At 39.5% G+C, this 15067-nt stretch overlaps 1 protein-coding gene across 1 annotated transcript in view; it reads left to right on the forward strand.

Annotated features, from left to right (window-relative positions):
• Window positions 1-15067, forward strand: part of MYH15 (myosin heavy chain 15) — a 164827-nt gene that overhangs the window by 99313 nt on the left and 50447 nt on the right. The window contains 2 exon segments of the mRNA XM_049709855.1: window positions 2304-2382; window positions 2385-2692. Of these exon segments, the coding sequence (XP_049565812.1) occupies window positions 2304-2382; window positions 2385-2692 (387 nt within the window).

The raw sequence follows: 15067 nt of genomic DNA on the forward strand, positions 1-15067 counted from the left end.
TATGCCCAGCAGTGGGATTGCTGGATCATATGGTAATTCTATTTTTAGTTTTTTAAGGAAACTCCATACTGTTCTCCATAGTGGCTATATCAATTTACATTCCCACCGACAGTGCAAGAGGGTTCCCTTTTCTCCACACCCTCTCCAGCATTTGTTGTTTGTAGATTTTCTGTTGATGCCCATTCTAAGTGGTATGAGGTGATATCTCATTGTAGTTTTGATTTGCATTTCTCTAATAATTAGTGATGTTGAGCAGCTTTTCATGTGCTTCTTGGCCATCTGTATGTCTTCTTTGGAGAAATGTCTATTTAGGTCTTCTGCCCATTTTTGGATTGGGTTGTTTGTTTTTTTAATATTGAGCTGCATGAGCTGTTTATATATTTTGAAGATTAATCCTCTGTCTGATGATTCATTTGCAAATATTTTCTCCCATTCTGAGGGTTGTCTTTTCATCTTGTTTATGGTTTCCTTTGCTGTGTAAAAGCTTTTAAGTGTCATTAGGTCCCACCTGTTTATTTTTGTGTTTATGTCCAGTATTCTAGGAGGTGGATCAAAAAAGATCTTGCTGTGATTTATGTCAAAGAGTGTTCTGCCTATGTTTTCCTCCAAGAGTTTTATAGTGTCCAGTCTTACATTTAGATCTTGAATCCATTCTGAGTTTATTTTTGTGTATGGTGTTAGGGAGTGTTCTAATTTCATTCTTTTACATGTAGCTGTCCAGTTTTCCCAGCACCACTTATTGAAGAGACTGTCTTTTCTCCATTGTATATCTTTGCCTCCTTTTTCATAGATTAGTTGACCATAGGTGTGTGGGTTTATCTCTGGGCTTTCTATCTTGTTCTGTTGATCTATGTTTCTGTTTTTGTGCCAGTACCATATTGTCTTGATTACTGTAGCACTAAAGTTATTTCTAAAGAAATGTTTCAGAAATGTTTGGTTCAGTGACAGTATTGTTATAAATAAAGGTATTGGATCCCAAGATAACTAATTGGAAGGGGATCACGATTACCTGGATATGGAAATCATACATTTTTTGGCACCTTCTCTGTCATAACTCATCTACAGATTAGATAGCCTTACTTAATGGGCTGGTCTAGAAATTAGCTTCCTCTCAGCAATCATACTCTTATTTAATGAAATTTTAATATTCTAAAATAGAAGTTATCCTTTTTTCCCTATACTCTAACCTATGCCTAATTATTTAAGGTGATGTTAATGACCATCCTTGTTTTTTTTTTAAATTTTATTTAATTAATTAATTAATTTATTTATTTTTGGCTGTGTTGGGTCTTCGTTTCTGTGTGAGGGCTTTCTTTAGTTGCGGCGAGCAGGGGCCACTCTTCATCATGGTGTGCAGGCCTCTCACTGTCGTGGCCTTTCTTGTTGCGGAGCACAAGCTCCAGACGCGCAGGCTCAGTAGTTGTGGTTCACGGGCCTAGTTGCTCTGCGGTATGTGGGATCTTCCCAGACCAGGGCTCGAACCCATGTCCCCTTCATTGGTAGGCAAATTCTCAATGACTGCGCCACCAGGGAAGCCCACCATCCTTGGTTTTACTGTACTGTCCCACAACGATGCTATCAAGATTTGTTGAGCTCTTTGCCGTTACACTGAAAGACTTTTGGGCTCTGAGAGTTCTTATCACTTCTTTTCTTTGTCTTATAATTCTGCTTCTAATGATATCAGATTACTATCCAATTTAGTAGTCTCATTCCTCCACCAAATTAAAATTATTTTTTATTTCAATTTTCCTGCTACCTTAAATCACCTACAGACTAAGAAACCAAGTAACCAGGTTTGTCAGAATTGTGTGTAAAATTAAATTGATGCTTGTGAGTTAGTTGCTTGAACTCAAAATATTTAGTCTATTAATCAGATCTTTGCCCAAGTTTCCAATAGTTGAGGTTGTCAGGTAAGCAAATTCTAGATAAATGAGGTATTGTATATAACATTCATCATGTTATTTTTTTAATAAGCTCTCTTTAAAATGATTCCTTGTTATATGAAAAATATTTTCTATTCCTTTGGAAAGTGCTCTTTATTAAAATTTCCTCTTCATGTATATAGTATAATGAGGTTGCTTATCACCAAAGCCTGGGAAATTGAGAGGAATTACAAATTTTAATCCTGCTCTTGGTATTGGTTTGGATCAAATCATTTAATTTCTCTGTATTCTATCTTCTTTAACTATAAAATGAGAACCAAAAGTGTTAGTTGTGAGAAATAAAAAAAAAATACAGTAGAGCTCTTGAATATAAAATATGCTACAAGTGCTTAGTAAAATCAAAATTATTTATTGCTACAGGCTCAGATACAGGTTTTGAAAGACGAACTGGAAGCTTAAAGGACCACTCGAGCCAAGGTAGAAAGGGAGAGAACTGACCTCACCAAGAGCTGGAAGACCTGAATGAGGGGCTGGAGGAGACAGCAGGGGCCAGTTTGGCTCAACTGGAAATAACTAAGAAACAAGAAACAAAATTCCAGAAGCTCCGCTGAGACATGGAAGAGTCCACACTGCACTTTGAGGCAACCTCTGCCTCTTTGAAGAAGAGGCACGGAGACAGCCTGGCTGAGCTGGAGAGCCAGGTAGAAAATCTACAACAGGTCTAGCAGACACTGGAAAAAGACAAGAGTGACCTGCAGCTCAAAGTGAATGATGTCCTGACCCATGTTGAGCAGATGACCAGAGCTAAGGTAAGGAACATTGCCAAGCCCTCCTTGAGGATTTAGGACATGGAAGTAGGCAGAGGAGGGGAAGGAAAAGAAAGTTAAAGCAAATTGGTGACTCAGAGTATTTGCTAGTGGAGGCTAGAGATCTTCAGATTGGCTAGATCAGGTCTAATCTCAGTGATTGTTAAAGTCACATGACCATCCCCTGAAGGTAGCCTGACAGTGGCTTCTGGTTTCATTGGAATTCCAGTCCATGTTCCTTGTGGGTCTCTCTAGTGATGATGTAGTAAGTAGACTGGACAAGTGAAACCACTAGCTCATGAGTGGTGCTTCTCTCTTGAAGGATGGCTTTGAGTTGGGAGCACTCCACGGTGGGGCTCAGGTACTTTGAGTCCTTCTGAACAAATGGCAGCACAAATAGCTTTGCGGGGAGGAGAGAACTTTTTCTCCTTCATGTCCTCTGGCATCTCTTTAACGAGCCAACACTAGGAGAAACTTTATCACATGTTCTTTCTTCACTGAGCCCGTTAATCTCTACACTGCCAGCTCTCATCTTGAATGACTAGTATCAGATCACAGGTGAGAGCTGCCTTACCTCCCGGCAGTTGAGAGGAGCCTTGCTTGAGGTCACACAGAGCAAGTAGCTTGTGCCAAATTGTCCTTGTGAGCAGAATTTATAATCACCCGGGAAAGACGAACCAACAATAAAGCTTGATCTTTATGGACGGTGGTCAGAAAAATGTAGAATTTCTTCAGATACTGAGTGACTCCTGAAACGTTTAGCATTAATTTCCTTTAAAGACCACGTTGAGTAGAAACACAACTACCCTGCTTTTCCTTCTCTTTCTTTCCACTGTCCCTGCCAACCCACCTCCAATTATCTTAAAATATAAATCTAGTGAGGACTTAGGACCTCTCTTCCTCCGTCTCTTCTGTATTCTGCATTTTGTATCGATTCTGTCCTCAACAATGAAAATATTCTCACTCCTTGCCCTTGTAGGCTTCATCTTCTTTTGTCAGCCCAAGTGAGCCCTGGAAGACCTCACTCTCTTCATACTCTTTGCCTCTCATTCATCCTCAGGAACTCTTTTGTTTCTGTACATTTTAGTAGGAAGTCATAAAATCATAAAACTGTTGATAGGTTCACCATAAATCCATACTAATTAGGTGTGAATTTTATACTTTCCAACTTCCTATAGAATTTCATTGCTGCTCAGAAGTTCTTTGTTCTTCTAACTCACTTTGTTTTATTTTAGAAGAGAAACAGACTTCTAACCCTGCCTTTCTAAATCCTTCCTTTTAATAAATGCTGCCTTTCTGAATCCTTCCTTTTAATAAATGTTAACATCTTACTGATAAGATTAAGACCATTAATTATAACTTCTCTCTTCACCTTATAAGCTATTCACTCATCCATTTATTTCCTTCTTGTTCCAAAGAATAAAATATTCTTCCACATGGGCATTATTCACCCACTGCCAAAAACAAAAGGCTTTTCCACACTAAGAATGGTATTTTGAGAAAAAAGCAAAGTCTGTCCATATCTGTCTTAATCTGACTCCTTGACCAAAAAGTAATGTTCTATTTATCTACTGATATGTAACAAATCACTTAGAGTTAAAACAATAATTTATTATTCTCTCTCTTGGTTCTGGAGGTTGACAGGCTTATCGCAGATGGCGGTTGAGACTGGAATCATCCGAAGGTTTACTCATTTGTGTGTCTGGCTCCTGGTCTGGGATAGCTAGACAGTTGGGGGCTGGTTGGAAATCTCTCTTTTTGTGTGACCTCTCCATGTAGCTAACTTGGGTTTCCTCATAGCATGGCAGGCATAGGGGAGTTGGACTTCTTACATGGCAATTCAGGGCACTAAAAGCAAATATTCCAAGAGACCAAAGGTGCAAAAACTCTTGTGAGGAAGGCTTACAATACAGTGGAGTGATTCTGTGTGACTCCCAACAGTGATGAGTCACAGGGGTAAGGTCTACACATGGCTGCAAATACTAGAGACTGTGGCTCCCTGGAGGGCCATCTTTGGAGACTAGTTCCCACAAGTAGGTGTATACCTCACTACATCCTACTCCTTTAACTCCTGCAATTTCTTTTATTTCCTCTGATTATATTTAAACTATTTTCTTTTTTTTTTAACATCTTTATTGGAGTGTAATTGCTTTACAATGGTGTGTTAGTTTCTGCTTTATAATAAAGTGAATCAATTATACATATACATATATCCCCATATCTCCTCCCTCTTGCGTCTCCCTCCCACCCTCCCTATCCCATCCCTCTAGGTGGTCACAAAGCACCGAGCTGATATCCCTGTGCTATGCGGCTGCTTCTCACTAGCTATCTGTTTTACATTTGGTAGTACATATAAATCTATGCCACTCTCTCACTTCGTCCCAGCTTACCCTTCCCCCTCCCCATGTCCTCAAGTCCATTCTCTATGTCTGCGTCTTTATTCCTGTCCTGCCCCTAGGGTCTTCAGAACCATTTATTTATTTATTTAGATTCCATATATATGTGTGTTAGCATACGGTATTTATTTTTCTCTTTCTCACTTACTTCACTCTGTATGACAGTCTCTAAGTCCTTCCACCTCACTACAAATAACTCAATTTCATTTCTTTTTATGGCTGAGTAATATTCCATCGTATATATGTGCCACATATCTTTTCTCAACTCATCTGTCGATGGACACTTAGTTTGCTTCCATGTCCTGGCTATTGTAAATAGAGCTGCAATGAACATTGTGGTACATGACTCTTTTTGAATTATGGTTTTCTCAGGGTATATGCCCAGTAGTGGGATTGCTGGGTCATATGGTAGTTCTATTTTTAGTTTTATAAGGAACCTCCACACTGTTCTCCATAGTGGCTGTATCAATTTACATTCCCACCAACAGTGCAAGAGGCTTCCCTTTTCTCCTCATCCTCTCCAGCATTTATTGTTTCTAGATTTTTATTGATGACCATTCAGACCAGAGTGAGGTGATACCTTATTGTGGTTTTGATTTGCATTCTTTAATGATTAGTGATGTTGAGCATCCTTTCATGTGTTTGTTGGCCATCTGTATATCTTTTTGGAGAAATGTATATTTACTTTTTCTGCCCATTTTTGGATTAAGTTGTTTGTTTTTTTGATATTGAGTTGCATGAGCTGCTTGTATATTTTGGAGATTAATCCTTCGTCTGTTGCTTCATTTGAAAATATTTTCTCCCATTCTGAGGGTGGTCTTTTTGTCTTGTTTATGGTTTCCTTTGCTGTGCAAAAGCTTTTAAGTTTCATTAGGTCCCATTTGTTTATTTTTATTTCTATTTCTCTAGGAGATGGGTCAAAAAGGACCTTGCTTTGATTTATGTCATAGAGTGTTCTGCCTCTGTTTTCCTCTAAGAGTTTTTATAGTGTCTGGCCTTACATTTAGGTCTTTAATGCATTTTGAGTTTATTTTTGTGTATGGTGTTAGGGAGTGTTCTAATTTCATTCTTTTACATGTAGCTGTCCAGTTTTCCCAGCACCACTTATTGAAGAGGCTGTCTTTTCTCCATTGTATATTCTTGTCTCCTTTATCAAAAATAAGGTGACCATATGTGCATGGGTTTATCTCTGGGCTTTCTATCCTGTTCCATTGATCTGTATTTCTGTTTCTGTGCCAGTACCATATGGTCTTGATTACTGTAGCTTTGTAGTAAAGTCTGAAGTCAGGGAGTCTATTACTCCAGCTCTGGTTTTCTTTCTCAAGATTGCTTTGGCTATTCGGGGTCTTTTGTGTTTCCATGCAAGCTGTGAAATTTTTTGTTCTACTTCTGTGAAAAATTTCATTGGTACTTTGACAGGGATTGCATTGAATCTGTAGATTGCTTTGGGTAGTATATCATTTTTACAATGTTGATTCTTCCAATCCAAGAACATGGTATATCTCTCCATCTGTTTGTATCATCTTTAATTTCTTTCATTAGGGTCTTATAATTTTCTGCATACAGGTCTTTTGTCTCCTTAGGTACGTTTATTCCTAGGTATTTTATTCTTTTTGTTGCAGTGGTAAATGGGAGCGATTCCTTAATTTCTCTTTCAGATTTTTCATCATTAGTGTATAGGAATGCAAGAATTTCTGTGCATTAATTTTGTATTCTGCTACTTTACCAAATTCATTGATTAGCTGTAGTAGTTTTCTCATAGTATCTTTAGGATTCTCTATGTATAGTATTTCTTCTGCAACTAGTGACAGCTTTACTTCTTCTTTTCCGATTTGGATTGCTTTTATTTCTTTTTCTTCTCTGATTGCTGTGGCTAAAGCTTTCAAAACTATTTTGAATAATAGTGGTGAGAGTGGACAACCTTGTCTTGTTCCTGATCTTAGATGAAATGTTTTCAGTTTTTCACCATTGAGAACGATGTTTGCTGTGGGTTTGTCATATATGGCCTTTATTATGTTGAAGTAAGTTCCCTCTATGCCTACTTTCTGGAGGGTTTTTATCATAAATGGGTGTTGAATTTTGTTGAAAGCTTTCTCTGCATCTATTGAGATTATCATATGGTTTTTATCCTTCAATTTGTTAATATGGTTTATCACATTGATTGATTTGCGTATATTGAAGAATCCTTGCATCCCTAGGATAAACCCCACTTGATCGTAGTGTATGATCCTTTTAATGTGCTGTTGGATTCTGTTTGCTAGTATTTTGTTGAGGATTTTTGCATCTGTGTTCATCAGTGATATTGGCCTGTAGTTTTCTTTCTTTGTGACATCTTTGTCTGGTTTGGTATCAGGGTTATGGTGGCCTCGTAGAATGAGTTTCGGGGTGTTCCTCCCTCTGCTATATTTTGGAAGAGTTTGAGAAGGATAGGTTTTAGCTCTTCTCTAAATGTTTGATAGAATTTGCCTGTGAAGCCATCTGGTCCTGGACTTTTGTTTGTTGGAAGATTTTTAATCACAGTCTCAATTTCAGTCCTTGTGATTGGTCTGTTTATATTTTCTATTTCTTCCTAATTCAGTCTCGGAAGATTGTGCTTTCCTAAGAATTTGTCCATTTCTTCCAGGTTATCCATTTTGTTGGCATATAGATGCTTGTAGTAATCTCTCATGATTCTTTGTTTTTCTGCAGTGTCAGTTGTTACTTCTCCTGTTTCATTTCTAATTCTATTGATTTGAGTCTTCTCCTTTTTTTTCTTGATGAGTCTGGCTAATGGTTTACCAATTTTGTTTATCTTCTCAAAGAGCCAGCTTTAGTTTTATTGATCTTTGCTATCATTTCCTTCATTTCTTTTTCATTTATTTCTGACCTGAACTTTATGATTTCCTTCCTTCTGCCAACTTCAGGGTTTCTTGGTTCCTGTTTCTCTAATTGCTTTAGGTGTAAGGTTAGATTGTTTATTTGAGATGTTTCTTGTTTCTTGAGGTAGGATTGTACTGCTATAAACTTCTCTCTTACAACTGCTTTTGCTGCATCCCATAGGTTTTGGGTCGTCATGTTTTCATTCTCATTTGTTTCTAAGTATTTTTTGATTTCCTCTTTGATTTCTTCAGTGATCTCTTGGTTATTAAGTAGTGTATTGTTTAGCCTCCATGTGTTTTTAATTTTTACATATTTTTTCATGTAATTGATATCTAGTCTCATAGCATTCTGGTCAGAAAAGATACTTGATACGATTTCAATTTTCTTAAATTTACCAACGCTTGATTTGTGACACAAGGTATGATCTATCCTGGAGAATGTTCCATGAGCACTTGAGAAGAAAGTGCCTTCTGTGGTTTTGGATGGAATGTCCTTTAACTATCAATTATGTCCATCTTGTTTAATGTATCATTTAAAGCTTGTGTTTCCTTATTTATTTTCATTTTGGATGATCTGTCCATTGGTGAAAGTGCAGTGTTAAAGTCCCCTACTATGATTGTGTTACTGTCGATTTCCCCTTTTACGGCTGTTAGCATTTGCCTTATGTATTGAGATGCTCCTGTGTTGGGTGAATAAATATTTACAATTGTTTATCTTCTTCTTGGATTGTTCCATTGGTTATTATGTAGTGTCCTTCTTTGTCTCTTGTAATAGTCTTTGTTTTAAAGTCTATTTTGTCTGATATGAGAATTGCTACTCCAGCTTTATTTTGATTTCCATTTGCATGGAATATCTTTTTCCATCCCCTGAGTTTTAGTCCGTATGTGTCCATAGGTCTGAAGTGTGTCTCTTGTAGAGAGCATATATATGGGCCTCATTTTTGTATCCATTCTGCTAGTCTGTGTCTTTTTGTTGGGGCATTCAATCCATTTACATTTAAGGTAATTATTGATATGTATTTTCCTATTACCATTTTCTTATTTATTTTGGGTTTGTAGGTCTTTTTCTTCTCTTATGTTTCCCCACCTAGATAAGTTCCCTTAGCATTTGTTTTAAAGCTGGTTTGGTGGTGCTGAATTCTCTTAACATTCCTTTGTCTGTAAAGGTTTTAATTTCTCTGTTAAATCTGAATGAGATTCTTGCTGGGTAGAGTAATCTTTGTTGTAGTTTTTTCCCTTTCATCACTTTAAATATGTCCTGCCCCTCCCTTCTGACTTGCAGAGTTTATGCTGAAAGATCAGCTCGTAGCCTTTTGGGGATTCCCTTGTATGTTATTTGTTGCTTTTCCCTTGCTGCTTTTAATATTTTTTCTTTGTATTTAATTTTTGATAGTTTGATTACTATGTGTCTTGGCATGTTTCTCCTTGGATTTATCCTGTATGGGACTCTCTGTGCTTCCTGGACTTGATTGAGTATTTCCTTTACCATATTAGGGAAGTTTTCAACTCTAACCTCTTTAAATATTTTCTCAGTCCCTTTCTTTTTCTCTTCTTCTGGGACCCTTATAATTCGAATGTTGGTGCATTTAATGTCCCAGAGGTCTCTAAGACTGTTCTGAATTCTTTTCATTCTTTTTTCTTTATTCTGCTCTGCAGTAGTTATTTCCACTATTTTATCTTCCAGGTCACTTATCCATTCTTCTGCCTCAGTTATTCTGCTATTGATTCCTTCTAGAGAATTTTTAATTTCCTTTATTGTGTTGTTCATCATTGTTTGTTGTTCATCATCTTCTAGGTCCTTGTTAAACGTTTCATTCTATCTGTCCATTCTATATCCAAGATTTTAGATCATCTTTACTATGACTACTCTGAATTCTTTTTCAGGTAGACTGCTATTTCCTCTTCATTTGTTTGGTCTGGTGGGTTTTTACCTTGCTCCTTCATCTGCTCTGTGTTTCTCTGTCTTCTCATTTTGCTTAACTTACTGTGTTTGGTGTCTCCTTTTCACAGACTGCAGGTTCGTAGTTCCCATTGTTTTTGGTGTCTGCCCCCTGTGGGTAAGTTTGATTCAGTGGGTTGTGTAGGCTTCCTGGTGGAGGGGACTGGTGCCTGTGTTCTGGTGGATGAGGCTGGGTCTTGTCTTTCTGTTGTGCAGGACTACGTCCGGTGGTGTGTTTTGGAGTTTCTGTGACCTTATTATGATTTCAGGGAGCCTCTCTGCTAATGGGTCGGGTTGTATTCCTGTCTTGCTAGTTGTTTGGCATAGGGTGTCCAGCACTGTAGCTTGCTGGTTGTTGAGTGGAGCTGGGTCTTAGTGTTGAGGTGGAGGTCTCTGGGAGAGCTTTCGCCGTTTGATATTACATGGAGCCAGGAGGTCTCTGGTGGACCAATGTCCTGAACTCAGCTCTACCACGTCAGAGGCACAGGCCTGGCACTAGGCCAGAGCACCAGGATCCTGTCAGCCACATGGCTCAGAAGAAAAGGGAAAAAAGAGAGAAAGAAAAAATATAAATAAAAAGAATTACAGTTATTAAAATAAAACCTAAAAAAAGTATTAAAAATAAAAAATTAAAGTTTTTTTTTAAAAAAAAGAAAGATGGAAGAGAGCAAGAAAACCAAAAAACAAATCCACCAATGATAACAAGTGCTAAAAACTTTATTAAAAAAAAAAAAAAGGACAGGCAGAACCCTAGGACAAATGTTAAAAGCAAAGCTATACAGACAAAATCACACAAGGAAGCATACACATAGACACTCACAAAAAGAGAAAAAGGAAAAAAAAAATATATATCTATATATTTTTAAAAAAAGGAAGAGAGCAACCAAATCAATAAACAAATTTACCAATGATAATAAACTCTAAATACTAAACTAAGATAAACATAAAACAAGAAACCAGTCAGTTGCATACAGCAAACCCCACGTCTACAGTTGCTCCCAAAGTCCACTGCCTCAATTTTGGAATGATTCGTTGTCTATTCAGGTATTCCACAAATGCAGGGCACGAGTTGATTGTGGAGATTTAATCCGCTGCTCCTGAGGCTGCTGGGAGAGATTTCCCTTTCTCTGCTTTGTTACAGCTCCTGGGGTTCAGCTTTGGATTGGCCCGGCCTCTGCATGTAGGTCGCCTGAGGGCGTGTTTTCTTCGCTCAGACAGGACGGGGTTAACGGAGCTGCTGATTCGGGGGCTCTGGCTCACTCAGGCCGGGGGGAAGGGAGGGGCACGGAGTGCGGGGCGAGCCTGTGGCGGCAGAGGCCAGCGTGACGTTGCACCAGCCTGAGGCGCTGTGTGTTCACCCAGGGAAGTTGTCCCTGGATCACGGGACCCTGGCAGTGGTGGGCTGCCTAGGATCCTGGGAGGGGAGGTGTGGATAGTGACCTGTGCTCGCACACAGGCTTCTTGGTGGCAGCAGCAGCAGCCTTAGCATTTCTTGCCCGTATCTGGGCTCCGCGCTGATAGCCGCGGCTCGCGCCCGTCTCTGGAGCTCCTTTAAACGGAGCTCCTAATCCCCTCTCCTCGCGCACCAGGAAACAATGAGGCAAGAAAAAGTCTCTTGCCTCTTCGGCAGGTCCAGACTTTTTCCCGGACGCACTCCCAGCTAGCCGTGGCGCACTAACCCCTTCAGGCTCTGTTCACGCTGCCAACCCCAGTCCTCTCCGGGCGCTCCAACCGAAGCCCGAGCCTCAGCTCCCAGCCCCGCCCGCCCCAGCGGGTGAGCAGACAAGCCTCTCAGGCTGGTGAGTGCTGGTCGGCATCGATCCTCTGTGCGGGAATCCCCCCGCTTTGCCCTCCGCACCCCTGTTGCTGTGCTCTCCTGCGCGGCCCCGAAGCTTCCCGCCTCCGCCACCCGCAGTCTCCGCCCGCCAAGGGGCTTCCTAGTGTGTGGAAACCTTTCCTCCTTCACAGCTCCCTCCACTGGTGCAGGTCCCGTCCCTATTCTTTTGTCTCTGTTTTTTCTTTTTTCTTTTGCCCTACCCAGGTACGTGGGGAGTTTCTTGCCTTTTGGGAGGTCTGAGGTTTTCTGCCAGCGTTCAGTAGGTGTTCTGTAGGGGTTGTTCCACATGTAGATGTATTTGTAATGTATTTGTGGGGAGGAAGGTGATCTCCATGTCGTACTTCTCCGCCATCTTGAAGGTCTCTCTTAAAAGAATTTTCTTAATTGGTTCTTTCAAAATTCAGTAATGTCTCCCTTTCCTCAAATTAGCATGTCTAAAACCAAACTTATCCCCTTCTCCTGAAGCTGACACATTTCCTGTGGACATTTTTGTTACCAGCAGCACCTTGTTTCTTCCATCACCCAGACTCTAAGCCTAGAATTGGTTATTTGTTTCCTCTCTGTTCTTGGCTTTCCAGTCAATTATTACAGCAGGTCAATTTTGCACTGTCTTGCAATTTTTTATTCCATTCCCACTCACGTGTATGACTTTCATTATCTTTTAACTGGACTATTGCAGTGGTTTTCTAAATTATGTTTTTTTGCTTTTAGTCTTTTTTTTCCCCCTCTATTTTAAACAGTATCTGTATGAATATTTTGAGAGATGGCTTTATTGAATCATGTCCCTGCTTCAAAGTGAACTCCAAACTTGTGCCCTTCAAGGTACCCTGTGGCTTGTGATCTGACTCCACTTTCTCTGAATATTTTAGATTCTGGTACTTTGTTTCCTGGACCCTCTATTTCAGCCAAATATCCACTTTCCCACCAATATGCCTTTTCCAGCTAAACTGTCCCCCTGGAATGCTCAAGTTCAACTTTTCTTATTAAAATTTTATCTATTTCTTAATTCTTGTAGCACTTTTGGTGTCCCCCTTTACTGCTGCATTGTATGGTCTTTTCACTTTGCTTCAGTAGAAGACATCTCTAAGTCAGAAGCTAGGTCTTATTTTACTCATGTTTACTACATGCTTTCCATAATCTGTACACTCAGTTACTAGCATTAATCTGTTACATATGTCTCTTGGGAATTCTGTGGCTCATGGGTTTAACAATTTGTCCAGGGTCACAAAAATTATATGGCAGAGCTGGGCCTCCGCTCCAAATCCTGTGTATATCTGTGGGTGACTTCATTCTGCCTTACATATTTGTTGGTGGGATAAAGTGATTCTGTTCACCCTCATAGGCATATCCATTATGCTGAACTTTATCTTGTATTGTTTACTTCATCTTTTCTTGACTTATAATGCCAGAAATGCCAATACTCCACGGTACGGTGGAAACTGAAGCATTTTTGAAAGTATATTCGGCTGACAGAGAGGCCCAGGGAAATTTAGAAGTTATAGGTAATCTCACAATTATCTTGATCATTTTGAATTCCCATTGGTTCCGAATTTCTAGGAGGCAGCATTTTTATGCATCATTTTAAGAGCCAGCTTTAGGATGAGTGTGCATTATTTCATTAACCTTTTCCTTCTTGGTATCAAAATTTAGTGTCTATCTTTAGGCTTAAACTTGAAGTTCTTTGGAAGGTACCACCCCTTTGAATGTTATACCTCTGTACAGGCCACCTTTAGATGAACAACCTCATTGTCTTTTGCAGACCCTGCTTATGAAAATACTTTTCCAATTGAAAATACTATACCAGTGTAAACAATGCCCATGGATAACTACCATCTGAAGCGGTGCCTAAGGGCAAGTGTCTTTCCTGTGTGCCCAGTGGCTGCCTACTCTGCAGATGTGCACAGCCAGCTTCTCTTGAAAACCGGGGATTCTCTGGCTCCTTTGCTTGCCATATCCACAAAACTGACTAAGTTGTCTTATAGAGATCTGTATTCTTTTACCCTCAGCAAACAGGCATGTAGCAGTGCACACTCATGACCACAAGCAGAATTGGCATTTCCCCCATCTGGCTGTGTTCCTCTTGGCCCCAGTTCATGGGTCATTTATTATTGGAGAGAACATAAAATAAAGATGGTTCACAGAGTCATCATATTTTTATCCAGTTTCTTCTGGGACCCAGGATTCATGACAATTTGAGCCAACTAGGACGTTAAGTCAATTCATCCTTAACATTTCCTTTGTTGTTATATCATACAATGGATGCTTAGGTATCTAGTGCCTGACTTTTTTTTTTTTTTTTGCATCTGCACAGGCAATTATCAGTTCAAATCCTAAACCCAATGCATACTAGCTGTGTGAATTTGGGCAAGGTATTTAGCCTCTCTAACTCTGTTTTCTCATTTATAAAACAGAGGCAATCTGAGTTCTTGAGGAATATTGTGAGGAAAACAGCAAGTGTGCCAACTTTGACTATCAAATGACTTTCAGAAGTGGGAGCAAACATATTCAACCTTTGAAATATTAGAAAGTACAGACTATCTAAAAACTGTTACCTGTGTCACTACTATAGCTTCTAGTAGCAAGTGGAGAATGTGGATAATTGAGTGTGGCTGGCATTTGCCATCAGTGCTCTAAACTACGTGATGCTGATGGCATTGTAGAGGGAGCTGATCATTGAATCTTTGCCAGGTCTGGTTTCATAACCACCACTAAGCGTGGGTGTGCTATGGAACATCTGAGAATAGAACTATTCCTTGTCAGCCTCCAAATGGGCAGGCACCTGATGTGCCTCTTCCCTTGTTTGCTAATCAGTGGATAATATCCCAAGTCAGTTAAAAAAACAAAACAAAACAAGTCTGAGGGTTGGGGTTTATAAGGAAATCTTGAAGGTGACTTCTAAGTAAACTGTGGTGGGTATGTTGGCCAACCTCTCACAAAAGTCTGCAGTAATTTGAGTGTCCTAGACATTTATTAAGTGCCTATTTTGTGTCAAGCACTACATTTGGCCTTGGGAATATAAGATGTAATCTAGGAGTCTTTCATAAAGAGTTTAAAATAGTCATTAGGGTAAGCTTAAAGAGAACAGTCTTCAACAGAGCATAGGCCCCAGCAGAAGAGCTCCAACATTTGCTGATTCAGAAGTTTCCCGGAGAACCAAACCTGGTGTCATCTTTGAAATGTCTTTGGTCCTTGGCCATTGCTATATCATAAAAATTAGTTTAACATGGAAACTATTAGACTCACTACCAGATTTCACAGTTTTCACTATTTTCTTGGAATGCCATTGGTGTGATCCTTTCTTTGTTGTAGATGTCCCTCCTCTTCCTACTTTTTCCATAGTACTATTTC

Source organism: Orcinus orca, chromosome 5 (genome assembly GCF_937001465.1).
Source record: "Orcinus orca chromosome 5, mOrcOrc1.1, whole genome shotgun sequence".
Classification (NCBI taxonomy): domain Eukaryota; kingdom Metazoa; phylum Chordata; class Mammalia; order Artiodactyla; family Delphinidae; genus Orcinus; species Orcinus orca.